The following is a 17,531-nucleotide window of genomic DNA, read 5'->3' on the forward strand; positions in this document are numbered from 1 at the left end:
CCATTAATCATTACCTTTGCTGTTTGATCATGATATATAGCTTCTACGGCTTGAATAAATTTCTTACCAAGGCCCATCTGTTCCAATTGTAATAACATAAATCACCAATTTACATTATCAAAGGCTTTCTATGCATCTAAAAAATATCAAGGCGATTTGTTTTTCAGGATGTGCCTCGTAGTATTCCAGTGTGTCCAGGATAGTTCTCATATTATCTTTAATATGTCTCTTTGGTAGAAATCCATTTTGATCGGGGTGAATAAAATTATTTAAATATTGTTTGAGTCTTTCTGCCATTATTGAAGCAAAAATTTTATAGTCTGAGTTCAATAAGAAAATGGGTCGATAGTTCTTAATTAGTTGTGGGTCTGCTTCCTCCTTTGACACAAGTGTAATATATGCTTCTGACCATGATTTAGGTGTCCTCTTTTTTAACATAACTTCATTCATAATTTCCAGAAGCAAAAGGTTCAACTGCTCCTGAAATGTCTTATAAAATTCAGCTGGCAATCCGTCTGGGCCTGGTGCTTTTCCATTATTTTGTTTTTTAATTGCTTCCATTAGTTCCATCATAGTTATGTTTCCTTCTAACATCATTTCAATATCTTTTGGTATCTGGGGCAAATTTGCTTTCTGTGGATATTGTTTAATCTTCCCTTCCTCTATTATCTCTTGTTCATATAACTTCCAATAAAAGTCCTGTACAATTTTTTTCTTCTCTGTGTTTCCATAGCAGGCTTGCCCTTGGTCATCTATCAATTGAGCTATTTTTCTTGATTTTTTCTCCTTTTTCAATTTATATCTAACCATCCGCCTGGCTTATTTGCATCTTCAAAATAGTTTTGCTTAGCATGTCTAATTTTCTGTGCTAGTTCCTCTTTTTCCATTAGTCCCATTTTGTGTTGTCCCATAGTTAATGTCCATTTGTATTTTCACGTCCTTTTTTAATGGTGATTTTTGTAGTTTTTTCTCAAGTCTCTTGTGATCATCCTCTAACATTTTCCACGCTTGTCTTTTCTTTTTGTTTCTTATCTTTGTATAGTCTATTATTAAGACCCTAGAGTAAGCCTTCATTGTATCCCAAAGTTTGGTATTGATGTATCTTCTGTTCTATTCTCCTTGAAAAAGAAATCCAATTCTTTCTCCATTTTCTGTGTAAAGTCCTTTTCTTTTAATAAAGCATTATTTAAAGTCCATCTAGATCTTTTTCTTTGCCCTTTCCACTTAATTATCATTGGATTGTGGTCTGCCCAGGTACCAGTTTCTATCTCAATTTCCTGTATGTTAATAATCAATTCCGCTGACATCCATATCATATCTATTCTGGACCATGATGAGTGTCTATTTGAATAAAAAGTATGTTGTCTATTTTTAATATTTCTTTCTCTCCAAGTGTCCTTTAGGTTTAGTTCATCTGTCATTTAAAAAAAAGATTTTGGCAAGATCTTTCTGTTCTGTTTTATTGTTTTCTGTGTTTTATAGTCCATCTCATTAATTATTCCATTAAAGTCCCCCCAGCATACATATATTGTTGTATTCTAAGTCAATTATTGTCCTGTATAATTTTTTATAAAATCCTTCTTTCTTTTTTTTTTGAACAAATTTTATTAATTTTTTTTAAAAAAACATACACAAACAAAACAAACATAGGATGTAGTAACATAAAATATCTTTTTCTAAAAAACACATAGAATATCTTATTTAAAAACAAGATAATTCCAAATTATCACATTTCTATACAAACACAATTTAATATATATATTTATCTTATCTGTTCAACTTCATATCCTTTCCCAACTTCTCTTTACTGCTCCCTTTCCTTCTGTTTAATTGTATTTCTTTTGCCTTAAATTATATATATTCATTAAATATAGTTTCATTAATTCTCTTCCAACATTCTATAAAATCCTTCTTGATTGTCATTTGGAGCATAAATTGCAATTAAAAGTAATTTCACATTGTCTGTTATCTGCACCATCAAGACTCTTCCATCATCGTCCGTGTAAATTTGTTTTGCTGGAATTGTATCTTTAATGTATAAGACTACTCCTCTTTTCTTAACTCGTGTCAGTGAAGTAAATATTTTCCCTAAGTTTGGCTGTACCAGTAGTTCATATTGTTTTTTAATGTGTACTTCTTGTAGGCAAATTATATAAATTTTAATTTATGAAATGTTTTCTTTCTATTAATAGCAGAATTGAGTCCATTTATATTAATTGTTATCAATTTTTTCTCTTCCATGTTTTATACTTTATAGGAGGGGTTAGCAGCTCTGGTTGATCTTACCTCTTGTTGTTCTTTAGGTTCCCCATTGCCTCCTACAGCTCCTTGTTCTTTTTGAATCACTTCAAGGCACTCCTCTTGTAGTTTGAGTATTGCTTCTTCTCTTTCTCTCTCATCTTCCTTATCTCTGAAATATTCTGCATAAAATAATCCTGCTTTCTCAAATGAATCAATTCTATGTCTTTGCTCTTGCCATGTAAACTGAAGGCCTTCTGGTATTAGCCATCTGTAGTTCACACCTTTCTTCAAAAGAATTTTGGTCAGGAATTGATATTCTCTTCTCATCTCTCTTATTTTTCTAGGTACTTGTTTCAAGACCATAATCTCCTTGCCTTTATATTTCAGTGTTTCCTCTCTTGCTATCTGTAATATTTGCATTTTAATGGCCCTCTTCGTAAATCTTATATGTACTTCTCTTGGTAGATTATTTCTCACTGCATATCTTGTAAAGACTCAAAAAATTTCATCTACTCCATCCATCATTTTCTCTTTAGTTATTTCCAGTGCTTCTGCCAGAATTTCTATCATTATTGCTGCCAAATTTTCTACCTTTTCTTCCTCTATATTTTGAAATCTAAGATAGAATTCAGATCTATCTCCCATTTCAGCATACTCTTGTCCTGTTCAGTCACGTTCAATTTGTTGTCAATATTGCCAATCTTCTTATCTCTTTGTTCCTCTCTTTCTTCAATGTTTTGGATTCTTTCTTCATACTTCATCATCTTGTGGATATTTTCAACTTTATCATCTGTTTTTTCTGTTCTTAACTTTATATCTTGAACTCCTTGCCATATCATCTGTAAGATCACCTCTTTCTCTTTTTCCTGCTGTGACATCGCCATTGTTAATCGTTGTCCTCCAGATGTCAAAGAAGCTGTAGTTGGTATTGAAGAACCAGTAATTGATGGTCTTCTACTCATTTTTACAAGGCAGAAGCAAAGAGAAAGAAAAATCTTCAGGTTCTTGTACACCCCTCCAATTAAATCCAATTGATTAAAAAGAAAATCATAAAAAAACAAAAATTATAATAAGAAAAAATAAAAGAAGATCTTCAGGTTCAATACCTTAATCCAAGTAATCAATATGGAAAAAGCCAAACAATATCATAAAAATAGCATTCCAAATCCCCCAAAAAGAGAAGGAAAATAAAGAAAAAATAAAAATAAGTAGATCAATATACTTTGAGGTAAAAAGGAATCCAAAGAGAGAAAGAAAAAAGAAAAAGAAAAGTACTGAGGATTAAAAAATTAAAGATTAAAAATTAAAAAGGAAAAACCATTTAACAGGCTACTGTCACAGATGTCAGCAAAAAAAAAAAAATAGATTATTAAGGGGGGAAGATTAAAAAAACAAGGAAAAAAACAAGCCACACACTGCCACAGTATAGTGTCCAAGGCTCTCTTGCTAAGTTAAATTCCAAAAAAGCTTTAAAATTTTCTTCTCAAGATCCTCTCAATCTTCTTTCTTTTTACTTCTTGCTTTCTCTCGCTATCCAAAAGCAACCACAGATAGTAACCCAGAAGAGCACCTGTAATAACATTTTTTCATGCTCATCCCACTATCTTCACAAACTGGCTCATTGTCCTTGACAACAGTTCTTGTTATTGTCAGGCTTATCAAGCCACAAAGAAGAAAGAAACTGTTTCCAAACCTCTAGGTTGCAGTGTTACTTATTGTCTCTACTTTCACTTCCCCACTTGCATCCAAAAGGAAAAAAAAATAAAAATGGCTAACAAATAAGCAGTTAAACTAAAATGCTTTTAGATATTTAAAAGAAGCACTAGAAAAAAGAAAAAAGTTCTAAACAACAACAACAACAAAAGTACAAAATCATTGTATGTAAAATTCAAGAAAAAGACCAGTCAATTTTAAAAATTTAAGGCGTTTGTAGAAAAGTCCAGCAATAAAAAATATTACACTAATCTTGACTGCAGGTTTAATCTCACCGCCGATACCAGCAACTGCCCCCAAACCTCTAATCGTACAGGGTGAGACACATTATGAAATAAAAAAAAAATCATTGATTCTAAATTACACCAAGGGAGATTACAATATTTGGTGTTATGGAAAGGCTACCCTTTGTCACATGCTACTTGGGTAAAAAGTTGGGATATACCTGCAGATAGATTGGTTAACCAATTCCATGACAAATTCCCTGACAAACTGAGGGGTCCCCTTGGAGGGGGGAGAGGGGGTTAAGGGCATTGCATTAACCCCTGGTTGTATTTTTTTATTATCTCTTTCAGGGGGTGATTTTTTTCAAGGGGGGATGCCTGTCAACTTTGGAAGCCAGCAGGTTAGGGTTAGGGTTAGAAAATGGGAGAGGGTGGATTCAATTGAGTAGCTCTAAGTAGGCAAAATAAAATTCTTTTGTTAGTTCAAGGTCATTGCGTATGGCGCAGGATGAAATAAGGATCTTAACTTTTGGATGGATCATGATAGGGCCATGTGATCTGATGACGGCCAAGGGGGGATGGATTTGTAGTTTGGAAAATTGTAGGAAGCCCAGAAACTTTCAGATTCGGGATTCCACAGATTTACTATCCTAATAAAGGTACTTTTTACTTATGTTTGTCTTGGAGTGATTGGTTGGAATGGAGGTTTGCTGACACCCTCATTTAATTGTTTTCCTCCTTCCCTGCTCTAAATTCTTTCCTTCCCTGATTCTAATTCCCATCTCCTTCCTTCCTTCCTCACTCGGAAAGGGATATGGGGAGGGGGAGAGATTGGCAGTGCCCAGAGCCTGACGTCCTGGGTGAAAGGGAAGAGCTCAGAATGCAGTCAGCTTGCAGGGCAAAATGATCCTCAGGGATGCCAAGGTCTGTGCACTTGCCAAATCCTGTGCGCATGTCCAGGACTGCCAATCTCTCCCCCTCCCCTCATCCTTTCCTGAGAAGGAAGGAAGGAAGGAAGGAAGGAAGGAAGGAAGGAAGGAAGGAAGGAAGGAAGGAAGGAAGGAAGGAAGGAGATTGTAATGAGAGAGAGTGGGGGTCTGAAGGAAATCCTGCCTTAGCACTTGGCCACCAGCAGCCCTTCTTCCTTTTGCCATCCCCTTATCCCTTCCTCCTAATCCTGATCCTAATTTGGCCCTCAATGAAAAAGAGTTTGACACAACTAGGGAAAAATTCTTCAGAGACCTGAACAAAAGAATTAGTAAATTTATTTGGCAAAAGAAAAAAGCTAGAGTAAAATACAAATTAATGCAAGATAGTAGAAGTAAGGGAGGATTGGCGCTCCCAGACTTTGAGTTATACTATCAAGCTGCAGCAAGTACCTGGATCAAAGATTGGATTAACTTGGAGGATAAAAGAATACTGACAATAGAAGGCTTCAATTTACAGATTGGCTGACACACATTTCTCTGGGATGGAAAAAATAAAACCCATAGCTACTTTCAAAGACACTGGATAAGGGACACTTTGTTATATATATGGGAAAGAATTAAAAGAAACCATTATGTGAAAATACCTCTCTGGCTATCTCCAGTGGAGGCACTAGTATATCTCAATGTTATGGATCTGAACAAAACAATAAAATACAAAGAATTAATAACAGATGAAGTGGGAGGGGATGGGTGATAAGGAATGATGAGAAGACTAATAGTGATAGTAGTACAGACTTTGTAAATAGTTGGACAGTGTTGAGGGAAATGTTTGTTTAGCAGAGTGATGGTGTTTGGGGAAAAACTGTCCTTGTGTCTAATTGTTCTGGTGTGCAGTGCTCTATAGTGTCGTTTTGAGGAAAGGAGTTGAAACAGTTTATGTCCGGGATGTGAGGGGTGTGTAAATATTTTCACAGTCCTCTTTTTGACTCAGTCCTCTTTTTGGCAGTATACAGGTCCTTGATTGAAGGCAGGTTGATAGTAATTGTTTTTTCTGCAGTCCTAATTATCCTCTGAAGTCTGTGTCTGTCCTGTTGGGTTGCAGAACCAAACCAGACAGTTATAGAGGTGCAGATGATAGACTCAATAATTCTCAATAATTGGTAGGCTTAATGTAACTTTTAAATGTTTATAGACTTCTGCTGGTAGACCATCTGTTCCTGGTGACTTATTCTTTTGTCTTTTAATTGCCTCTCTTAGCTCCACCATGGTTATTCTTTCATTTAACATAGTTTTCACCATTTCAGGCACTTTGGGTCAGGGGTTGCCAACCTTTTGGACCTCAGGGACCACCAAACTCATAATTTTAGATACCAGGGAACACTAACCAGTTCTGTGGGCATGGCCTAATTTGGGGGTGTGGCTTGGTGATCATGTGACTGGCTGGGCATGGCTTGTATGTAAATATTATGAATATTTATGTAAATATTGATTTTTTTTATTAAAAAAGAGCAACTTTTACCCAAAATCAGGCAAAGCAGGCAGGTAGATTGAGTTGCTCACAGAATCACAGATTCATTCAGAGATCTATCTGCCATTGGCTAGCTCAGTCTGTCACATAAAATTTGCTAGCAAGCAAACTCACAAAATTAACTCACAACACGCCATGCATGTAAATATTGATTTTTTTATTTTTTTAAAAAGAGCAATTTTTACCCAAAATCAGGCAGATTAAGTTGCTCACAGAATCATTCAGTGATCGATCTATCTGCCATCAGCTAACTCAGTCTCTCAAATTTGCTTGCCGTGAGTCTGCACTGAATTTGCTTGCAAGGAAACCTTCAGTCCTAAGGGACGTTCGGCTGTGCTTAAAAGCAGAGCTGAAGATCTAAAGGCTAGCTAGAAAGCAAGAAATTCAACTGTTTTCTGCTTCCTAGCTAATCTAAATCTCCCGGCACAGCAGAAGAGATGATGGTTGGAAAAAGGAAAAATAGAAATTTAGCAGGCAAGTTTACCAGGTAAGGATTGAGTGGGCGGGGAGAGTTCCTGTGGACCATGTGGGTGGCGCAGCCTTGTATTTCTGTGCAGCCTGGATTAATTGCTTTGGGGGGTGCTGTGGGGATGAGATTTCTCTGCATCCCACCAAAATTTCCTCGCGGCCCACCAAAATTTGCTCATGGCCCACCAGTGGGCCACAGCCCACCAGTTGGTGACCGCTGCTTTGGGTAGTTCCGATTTTTCCAGGTATTGCTTTATTTTTTGTTCTGACACTTTTTTCTTGGTCTTATAGCTTTCTATAGACCTCCTGTATTATGTTCTTTTTGCTCTCATTTTGATACTCTAAGGTTCCCTTCTCATCTTGCAGTTTGCTTATCAATTTTTTTCTCTTTCTCCTTTTTCAGCTTATACAGTAGCCATCTTCCTGATTTATTGGCATTTTCAAAAGAGTTTTGTTTTGCTGTTTTGATTTCTTGTGCCAGTTCTTTTTTCCATCAAGTTTAACGTATGTTTTATTATTTCCATTTGATTTTTTGAGGTTTCCCATTTGTGATTCTTTTTGTAGTTCTGCTTCAAGTCTTCTATGTTCTTCTTCTAGTGGTTTTTTATATTGTTTATTTTTCTTATTTTTCCTTGCTATGTAAGTTATAGCTAATCCCCTGAAATATTCTTTGGCTGTATCCCATACATTTATTAGTCAAGTCTCTTCATATGTGCCAGTTTATGACCTGTTTTTCATTTTCAGAGACGTGCAGCAGATAATTTGAGAAGACATCATCACTATCAGGTGACAAATTTCTTATTTTGTTCTGTACAATTTAATTGATTAATGTTACAATTGAAGTCAGATGCATTTACCATCATGTCACTTTAGATACTGAGAAAAATACATTTTCTGGCAAAAGAGACAATTGTTTCATTTACATGGGCATATAGTTGTAAAGGAATTTAGGATAAAACATTGGAATGGAATGGAAGTTGGAAGACCTTGAGGTCTTCTAGTCCAACCCCTTGCTTAGGCAGGAAACCCTACACCACTTCAGACAAATGGTTATCCAATCTCTTCTTAAAAACTTCCAGAGTTGGAGCATTTAAACTTCTGGAGGCAAGTTGTTCCACCAGTTATTCTAACTGTCAGGAATTTTCTCTTTAGTTCTAAGTTTCTTCTCTCCTTTGATTAGTTTCTACCCATTACTTCTTGTCCTACCCTTAGGTGCTTTGGAGAATAGCTTGATTCCCTCTTCTTTGCGGCTGTCCCTGAGATATCAGAACACTGCTATCATGTCACCCCTAGTTCTTCTTTTCATTAAACTAGACAAACCCAATTCCAGCAATTCTTTATATTTTTAGCCTCCAGTCCCCTCCCTAATCATCTTTGTTGCTCTTCTCTGCACTCTTTCTAGAGTCTCAACAACTTTTGTACATCATGGCGACCAAAACTGGATGCAGTACTCCAAGTGGGGCCTTACCAAAGCATTATAAAAACACTTCACTGATCTTGATTCTATCCCACTGTTTATGCAGCCTAGAACTGTGTGATATCATATTTAAATGATTGTTCACTAGGACTTCAAGATCCCTCTCACATTTATTGAGTGAGGTACCACATATACTGTACCTGTGAATTTTATTTTTCTTGCCTAAGTGTAAAACCTTACTTTTTTCACCATTGAATTTCATTTTGAATTTACTTTTTTCACCATTGAATCTATTTTTGTTAGATAGCACCCAAAGTTCAAATCTGTCAAGATCCTTCTGTATCTTAAGCCTATCTTCTGGAGCATTGGCTATTCCTGCCAGCTTGGTATCATATGCAGATTTGATGAGTTTCCCATCTATCCCCTCATACAAATCATTAATGAACATTTTGAAGAGTACTGGGCCTAAAACAGAGCATTGGAGTACCTCACTGCATACTTTCTTCCATATAGATGCAATTCCATTGAGGACTACATGTTGAGTGCAGTTGGTCAGCCAGTTACAAATCCATCTGGTGATGCTGTCCACCCCACATTTTTCTATCTTATCAAGTAATAGGTTGTGGTCTATTTTATGAAATGCCTTACTGAAGTCCAAGTAAATTATATCCACAGCATTCCTCCAGTCTACTAATGTTGTCACTTTGTAAAAGAGGAATGAGGAATGAAATTGTTCCACCTCTATTACTTTAGATTAAATATAGATATTTAATACATGAAACGGGGGGCGGGGAATCCTTGAAATGAGTATTTGTGTTATCTGCATTTCCCCCCACCATTCATTATACAAATAGACAAGTTTCTTAGAACCATTATGAAGAACTCCACACTTTGTCCCTTATTGAGGACTTAACAATTCTTCCTGCCTCTGAGTGTCAAGCAGATGCTCATAAGATGTAGGGCTATATTGGAATATAACATTGTTATATTGCAATAAATTTCCTCCTTATCCTATCAAATTATGCTTAATCATTGTTTCAAAGTTATGTAAAGTCCCAACATGTTTCTTGTAATGTGATGACCAAAACTGGATGCAGTATTATAGGTCTAAGGCTTTCTAAAACGGTTGTTATACTTCACATGATATTCATTCATTCATTCATCCAATCAATCAATCAATCAGAGTAGAGTTAGAAGGGACCTTGGAGGTCTTCTAGTCCAACCCCAAGCTCAAGCAGGAGATCCTATACAATTTCAGATAGGTGGTAGTTCTGTCTTTTCTTTAAAAACCTCCAGTGATGGAACACCTACAACTTTTAAAGGCAAGCTTTTCCACTGGTTAATTGTCCTCGCTGTTAGAAAGTCTCTCCTTAATTCTAGATTGGTTCTTTCCTTGATTAATTTCCATTCATTGTTGCCTTCTGGTGCTTTGGAAAATAAGTTGTCCTCCCTCTTCTTTGTGGCAGCTTCTCAAATACTAGAATACTGCTATATCACCCCTAGTCCTTAACTTAGAGCCTTGAAAGTGTTTTAATAAGCTACAAATACTGGATGGACTCGCCTTAGCACCTTTGGTAACTGTAACTCACTGTGACTGGGTTTATGATCCAAACGATTGGGAAAGGCCCTAGGTACTTGGGACCAAGATTCTTACACTGTTGCCTCAACTTTAAGTATTTAGTAGATAAATATGCTTTCTCCGTTTCTGAATTCCCTCTGGAGGACTCTCCTCTGATCGGCTTGTTTCTTTTGCGACTCTCTGGCTTTACCCAGTGCTTTTTGCACATTTGCACCGGTGAGCCCACTGTCACCCTGGAAAATCCACCCCCAGAGGGACCCTGGCATGGGGCAGAGCTCAGCAGGAGGAGGCTTCCCCCTTTAGAATGAAAGGCACCTCCCCTGCGCATCACATTTGACAGGGACCACAACAACTGGGATTTTTCCTCATGAACATGCTAACCTACATGGAGGGACCTCCACACGAAATAGCCAAAGTTGGGGTCATCACCTTGGACCTAGAAGGGGCAGCTGCATGTTGGATGGCAACCCTCCACAATGCAGATGCCACAGAGCTCCAAAACTTTAACTGCTTTATGACAGTCCTGAGATGGAGATTTGAGGACCTGCAAGCTGACCAAAAGGCTGCATCAGGTACATCAGGCAAGGATGCTGCATTGACCTGCTGCATTGATTAGCTGAAGGAAATACTAGTGAACTGGTTCAAGGTCAGCTTAACGACATCCTGTACAATACCTGCATAGCCTGTGGAGCCTGCATGACTGGTATGTTTTGGCTGAGGAAGCTGAAATTGACCAAGCCCAGAACCAATACCACACAAATCGCACCTGGAGAAGAGAGAAGAGAGAAGAGAGATGGATAAACCTTGCTCTGCCCCTCTGCGCCCAACAGCATGCTTCAACTACAGAAAAGAAGGCTACCATGCAACTGATTGTCATGCAAAGATCCCTGCCTGAAAATGAGAGAAGCAAGCTGTGGGGAGGTCCACAAAGCCACCACCATGTCCCAGGGACTCCACTTTTAAAAGCCACGTGGTCATGCAGTTCCTGCTAGAGTTGCTTTGGAACTCCAACCCCTCCTACAGAAGAGCCTGATCACTCAGAGAGTGACTATGAAGACCCTTTAGTAACTGGGACTGTGGAACCCCTTACAATCCCTATAGAACTATTAATCCCACTAATAGGGAGAAAATTAAAAGCACTGTTGGACTTAGTGTGCCCGAGGAGCCTAATAAGCCCAACTTTAGTTGGAGGATTGGGGATCCAACTAAGGCCATTAAAAATTCCAGTCTCGGACTTCCGGTGGTGAGGTCACAGTGGAGCAGGAGAGCAATCTCTGCAATCCTGTATACAAATTTTCATGCTCGGAAGCTCTCAGAGGCATCGTGAAGCTTGGAGAGACACACAAGTTAGAAGGGGAAGCCTAGGAGCAGAGGGGAGGAAAGCAACCTCCCACTGCAATGAGGGGAAGCCTGTTGAATCTGGCGCAAAAGAAACCCGGCATCTATGGCGGGTCCGAAGCTGTGACAACCAGCTGCAATCGGGAAGCAGGAAAGTGGATCAATGCAAGACATCAGAAGGAGAACGGCAGACTGGGACAGTTTTTGAGAGGTGAGAGAGCCCTGTGAAAGACTTTGACAAAGGGAGCCTCCGGAGAGAGTGAATACAGCAGCTAATTGGCAGGGGATAGCAGAGCAAAAGGGAGAGGAGGAAACAACAGTTTAACAGCTGAGAGAGAGTACCGCAGAAGAAAAGATCAAGACTGTGAATAAAAACTCAAAATTTCTACGATTTAGATTGATTACTGGTAGAGCAGAAAAGAGACATTAGAGAGAACAATTGGAACTTTAATGGAGAACTGTAGTTGAACGGAGAGTGGAACCATTTTGATAGAAAGCTATGACTGCAATTTGAGAGTGAAAGTGACTAAGTAGTTAAAAAGGACTGAGGAAACAGGAAATGAGGAAAGTAATGTGATGGTGTGCAGAAGAAAGGGAAAAGAAGAAGAAAGAAGAAAGCTGAATAATTTCTAAGTATTAAATTCAAAAGTGTATATTGAAAAAAAATCTAAATCAATATATACAGTATAAAAATAGCTGATTGCTTGCAAGAAGAATTAATTTATGTATCCTATTTCATAGATTGCTACATTCTTTATAACTGTTATACCCTATATATTCTTTATATCTTTCCACAATTTGATACCTTGGATAACAATTAATTAATCAATTGATGTACAACAAATTAATGTCTATATATTGATTCATAGACTTAATTGAACTATAAGAAAGTTATAAGATATAGTATATAAGAAAAGAAAACAATCAAACACATATTTATCTATATTTATTGAATTATATATGTTTACTATATAAGCTATTATATTTAGAATTATACTTAATTAATTTATTAAAAGGATTAAATACAATTAGAAAATTAAGGGGGTTATAGACTATCACAGATTATAAACAATAATGATATTTAGTTTTACATTGTTGTGTGTGTGTGTATGTGTGTATATATGTATGTGTGTGTATGTATGTATGTATGTATGTATGTATGTTGTGGCTCCGATTCCTGAGCCTGCGTTGTTAGAGGAAAAGGACTCAGAAGATGAGGAGGAGGAATTGGGAATGCCTTCCTCCCCAGGACCTTCCTCTTCGGCAATGCCTTCCTCCCTGATAATGCCTCAGGTTTCAGCAGATAACCGAGAGGGACAGCCTGAGACTAATCAGGAGGAGGAGGGCATATCGGAGCAGCCTCTGACAGGGAATCAAGTAGATGAATGTTGGCTTGATCCTAGGCAGTGTCGCAGGAAGAAGTGTGAGCTGCAATGTAGGAGGCGTGGGTGAATCAGAGAGTGAGCTGAGTCATTGAGACACACCCCACAGGGGATAAAAGTGGGTGTGTTTTCTCTGGAAACTGTACGGGACAAAGTTTTACTTTTCTATCAGGCTTCGGTGTGTTTTGTTTCTTGTGGTCTGCGTTGGAAGCTTTAGTGATTAATTCTTCTGGTTATCTTCTCGGACTTGGCAGGCAGCGTTTGTTATAATGCCAAGAACATTGTCTGTATAAAGGAATTAACTCTGTACATACTGAATCTTCTTGCCTGCCTGTATTTGTCGGAGTTTGGACTCTTCATCCTCCTTGGAAAGGTGAGACATAACATACATACATACATACATACATACATACATACATACGTACGTACGTACATACATGTTGTGGCTCCGGGCTTGGATTCAGCTCCTGTGACTGATATGAGTTCAAGTAAAGAGGTCATGGCAGAAAAATATGAGCCGGCCTGGCTTACTGATTGGACTGATAACCAGGATGAGGAGATGGACGTGACAAAGGACGACAGACCTGATGTATTAGAATTGTCAGGACCTTTGACCTCCTCTGGTTCCTTATCTGATCAACAGCTGGGAATGGCTGACAAGGAAGTTTTGAGAGAGTCTTCTAGTGGAGATGAGAACTTGGAAAATTTGTGGTTAAATGTAAAAAATAGAAGACGGTTGAGAAGGCAAAATCAGCTGGAGCGAATGAGGAGAGTGAGTCAGTAAATTAGCACGTTGCCTCAATGAGTATAAAAGGACACAGCTGGGCTGGTACATTTTGCCAGGAACAAAATGACTATTTGAGTGAGGATGTTACAGCAAGAAGCTCTGAGACTAGAGATTTTTTGCCAGGACTGGTTTGCTGGACAGAGTAAAGATTTATGCTGTGGTTTCTGCCAGCCGTTATCTTGTAAGATTTCTTTCCGTTTGATTTAATTGTGAAACGGCTGCTTTCTGTTTTGTTCATTTGAATTTCGAAGGGGAGTCATAACACATATATATTTTCTGAGGTTCTCGCGGGTATTTGTATGTGGATCTTTGGTTATTCGGGTCTTCTCCCGCGTAAGATTGGAAGTATCTAGGCAACGTTTTGATGAAGTCTCATTCATCATCTTCAGGTTTGTGTCTTTGGCTCTGTGTTTCTCAGAGTGATGTGAGCTTGCAGCTGCTTCTTCCTTTTAACTGCTAGTGGGGGTGTGACTTGATTGGGTGGGGGCTTGGCTGTGTTCTGATTGGATGGGGTTGTGTTCTCATTGGTAGGGGTTTTGGCTGTGTTCTGATTGGTTGGGGGGCACTAAAGGCCTCCAATAAAGTAACACAATGTTGCCAGCCAATCAAGATACAAAAAGAGCCAAAAAAACAGACAGAAGATATTAGAAACACCAATCAAGCAGAACACAGCAAACTCCAAGACCAATAAACACAGACCAAGACTCCCAACCAATCAGGGTGAAGAAAAAACCATTCTGGCACAGCAATAGGCTGCCCCAAATTTAAATCTGAAACCACTATAAAAGCCTGACTCACAGATGAACACTATACAGAAGCCTGATGATGGCAGATGAGATTCTGCCGAAACGTTGCTACAACTTTAAAAGCACAACTACAATGACGTGGGAAAATACCCGAACAAAGCTGAATGCCATATATATATATATATGTTGTGACTCCGGAGTTGGAATCTGTTCCGTTGGCAGATGTGAGCTCAAGCGAAGAGGAAATGGCAGTAAATTATGAGCCGGCTCTGTTGAGCAATTTGGATTGTAGTCAGGATGAGGAAATGGATGTAACTAGGAGGGACGAACCTGATTTAATAGAGCTGTCAGGACCTTCGACCTCCTCTGATTCTTCTCCTCTGGCTGAGCAACAGCCGGGAATAGCTAACCAGGAACACTTGCGAGAGTTTTCTAGTGGGGAGGAGTCTTTGGAAAGAACTTGGCTAGATGTGCGTAATAGACGTAAGTTTAGGCATCAATCACAATTAGGAAGGAGGCGTCGAGCCAGTGACTAATTAAGGAGATTAACACGCCCTCATAGTGGATATAAGGAAACGGCTTGGCTGGCGAGCTTTTCCAGAAGCAAAGTGATTTATGGGAGTGAACACACGGAGAGAACTCTTTGAGGCTTTGGGATTTATAGCCATGTCAGGTTTGCTGGACAGAGTTTGGATTTATTGCTGAGGACTGGAAACCCTTCCACAGTCCTTTTGGGAAGGTCTGCTCTTTGGTTTGTGAACTGCCTGTTTCGTTTTGCCCTCCTGCATTTAAAGGGGAGACATAACATTTTTGCTTCTGGCCAAACAAACCATCTTTCAACCAAGATGGATTTAACTCAACTGCAGCATTTGGGGGAGCAGCAACAGCAACAAATAAACCAACTGCTACAGAGTAACCAGACCCTCCAAAACCAGGTAACTCAGTTGGTGAATCATATTACAAGTTTGCAAATTCCTGCTGCTCCTTCAGCCCCTCCCTTGAGGAAAAGCCCGGTATCCATGCCGGAGAAATTTTCAGGACAAATGGACATGTTCCCGGCATTTTGGGGGCAGTGTCGGTTATTTATGTCCTTGAGGCCTGAAGACTTTCCAAACGACCGGGCTAAGGTAGAATTCATTATTAGCCTTTTGTCTGGGCAGGCTGCCAAATGGGCTACTCCCTTGTTAACTCAAGATAGTCCTTTATTAGATAATTTTCAGGGTTTTCAGCAACAAATGAGGATTATGTTTGAAAACCCAATTAAAACTCAAACTGTGGCAAGACGGTTACGGGACATTTATCAGGGGAAACATCCCCTGCAGGAATATATTGCAGAATTTCGTTTGCTCTGTATGGATTCCACCTGGAACGAATCGGCTCACATGGATGCGTTTCAGGAGGGCTTGGCAGATAACATCAAAGATGAGTTAGTGCATGCGGAGCGGGCTGCAACTTTGGATGCACTAGTAACACAGTGTTTGCAAATTGAAGCCCACTTACAATAGCGCGGAAGCAAACGGCCCATTGTGGAACCATCTTCTCTTCCTCGTTTACAAACCACGCCACCGAAAGTTTCTCAAACTATGGTTAAGACCAAGGAGCCGATGGAGTTGGGTGCACTCCGCCCTCGTTTAACGGTGCGAGAACGTTCTAGAAGGTTTCAGGAAGGCTTGTGCCTTTATTGCGGGGGTTTGGGACATTTTGCTAATTCCTGCAAACAGAGAGGGACCCGCAAACCTGTGCCTGAATCCATTCCTGACCCATCGGAAAACGGGGTAGGCCCGACCTCGGGGAAACCCTAGGTCGGGCACGTTCTACACCCCCACCCCAAATTGCTGAAGTGAATCCAGGGCCTCCTCAGCATTTACTTTTGGACACTCGAATCTTTTTGCAGTCCCAGAAGGGGGGAATTCCCGCTGTTGCATTGGTGGACTCAGGGGCTACAACCAGCTTTATGGACCGAGCTTTTGCTACGCACTATGAGATCCCATTGATTGCTGTGGAACCACCCATTAAGGTGGAAACCGTGGATGGGTGTGAGCTCAAGTCTGGGCCCATTTGTTTCGCCACCCAGCCAGTGCGTATGATCATTGGGGATCACGAGGAGGCAATAAGTTTTTCTATCACCTCGAATCTTCATCTCCCCTTGGTACTCGGCGTGTCCTGGCTGCGTTTGCACAATCCGTAGCTGGCCTGGGCGCAGAATGCCATTTCCTTTCCAAGTCTCCAATGTGTGGACCATCTGAGACATATCTGTGCTGGCCAGGATATCACCGCCGCTCCTGCTGTTTCCATACCTTCGGAGCTATCGGACTTCTCCGACGTTTTCAGTGAGAAGGAGGTGGATCAGTTACCACTGCATCGTGCTTATGATTGTCCTGTAGACCTGATACCAGATGCTCCACTGCCAAAGGGTCAGTTATACTCCATGTCGGAGCCTGAGTTGGCTGCGCTTCGAGAGTTTCTAGATAAAAACTTGGCTTGGGGGTTTATTCGACCATCGTCGTCTCCTCTTTAGGCTCCCGTTCTTTTTGTTAAAAAGAAGTCAGGAGAATTACGTTTATGTTGTGATTATCGCCGTCTGAACTCTATCACAATGAGGAATAGTTATCCTTTGCCGCTCATTCTGGAATTAATGGAGCGGTTGCGGGAGGCTACTATCTTCACTAAACTCGATCTGCATGGGGCCTACAACCTGGTTCGGATGAACAAGGGGGACAAGTGGAAGACGGCGTTTGGCACTCGTTATGGTCATTTCGAGTACACCGTCATGCCATTTGGTCTGACCAACGCTCCCGTGGTATTCCAGCATTTGATGAATGACATTTTTTGGGATATGCTGGATAGGTTTGTCGTGGTGTATCTGGACGACATTTTGATCTACTCCCGGTCCAGGGATCACCACCTTCATCAGGTCCGTCAAGTGCTGCAGCGTCTTCGGGAGCATAAGCTCTATGCGAAACTGGAGAAGTGTTTCTTTTTTCAGTCTTAAATAGAGTTTTTAGGGCATATCATCTCTCCCGAGGGTATTGCTATGGACCCTAAAAAAGTTGAAGCCTTGTGTAGTTGGGAAGCCCCTCGTCGAGTAAAGGACGTGCAACGTCTTCTGGGGTTCGCCAATTACTATAGGACCTTCATTCCAGGTTTTGCTAAGTTAATGGATCCTATTACTCAGCTCC

The 17,531-nt window shown here is 39.8% G+C and overlaps 1 protein-coding gene across 4 annotated transcripts in view; it reads left to right on the top strand.

Moving 5' to 3' along the window:
- Positions 1 to 17,531, top strand: part of TRPC4 (transient receptor potential cation channel subfamily C member 4) — a 298,467-nt gene that overhangs the window by 273,428 nt on the left and 7,508 nt on the right. For 3 of the 4 annotated variants that reach the window (XM_087926046.1, XM_087926043.1, XM_087926045.1), the window contains exon 8: positions 7,848 to 7,889. The exons of the other annotated variant lie outside the window; for it this stretch is intronic. In XM_087926046.1, the coding sequence (XP_087782172.1) occupies positions 7,848 to 7,889 (42 nt within the window). The remainder of the gene's footprint in view (positions 1 to 7,847; positions 7,890 to 17,531) is intronic. 4 annotated transcript variants of the gene reach the window in all.

This window comes from Pseudonaja textilis, chromosome 2 (assembly GCF_049901715.1).
Source record: "Pseudonaja textilis isolate UNSWEBS1 chromosome 2, rPseTex1.2, whole genome shotgun sequence".
Lineage (NCBI taxonomy): Eukaryota > Metazoa > Chordata > Lepidosauria > Squamata > Elapidae > Pseudonaja > Pseudonaja textilis.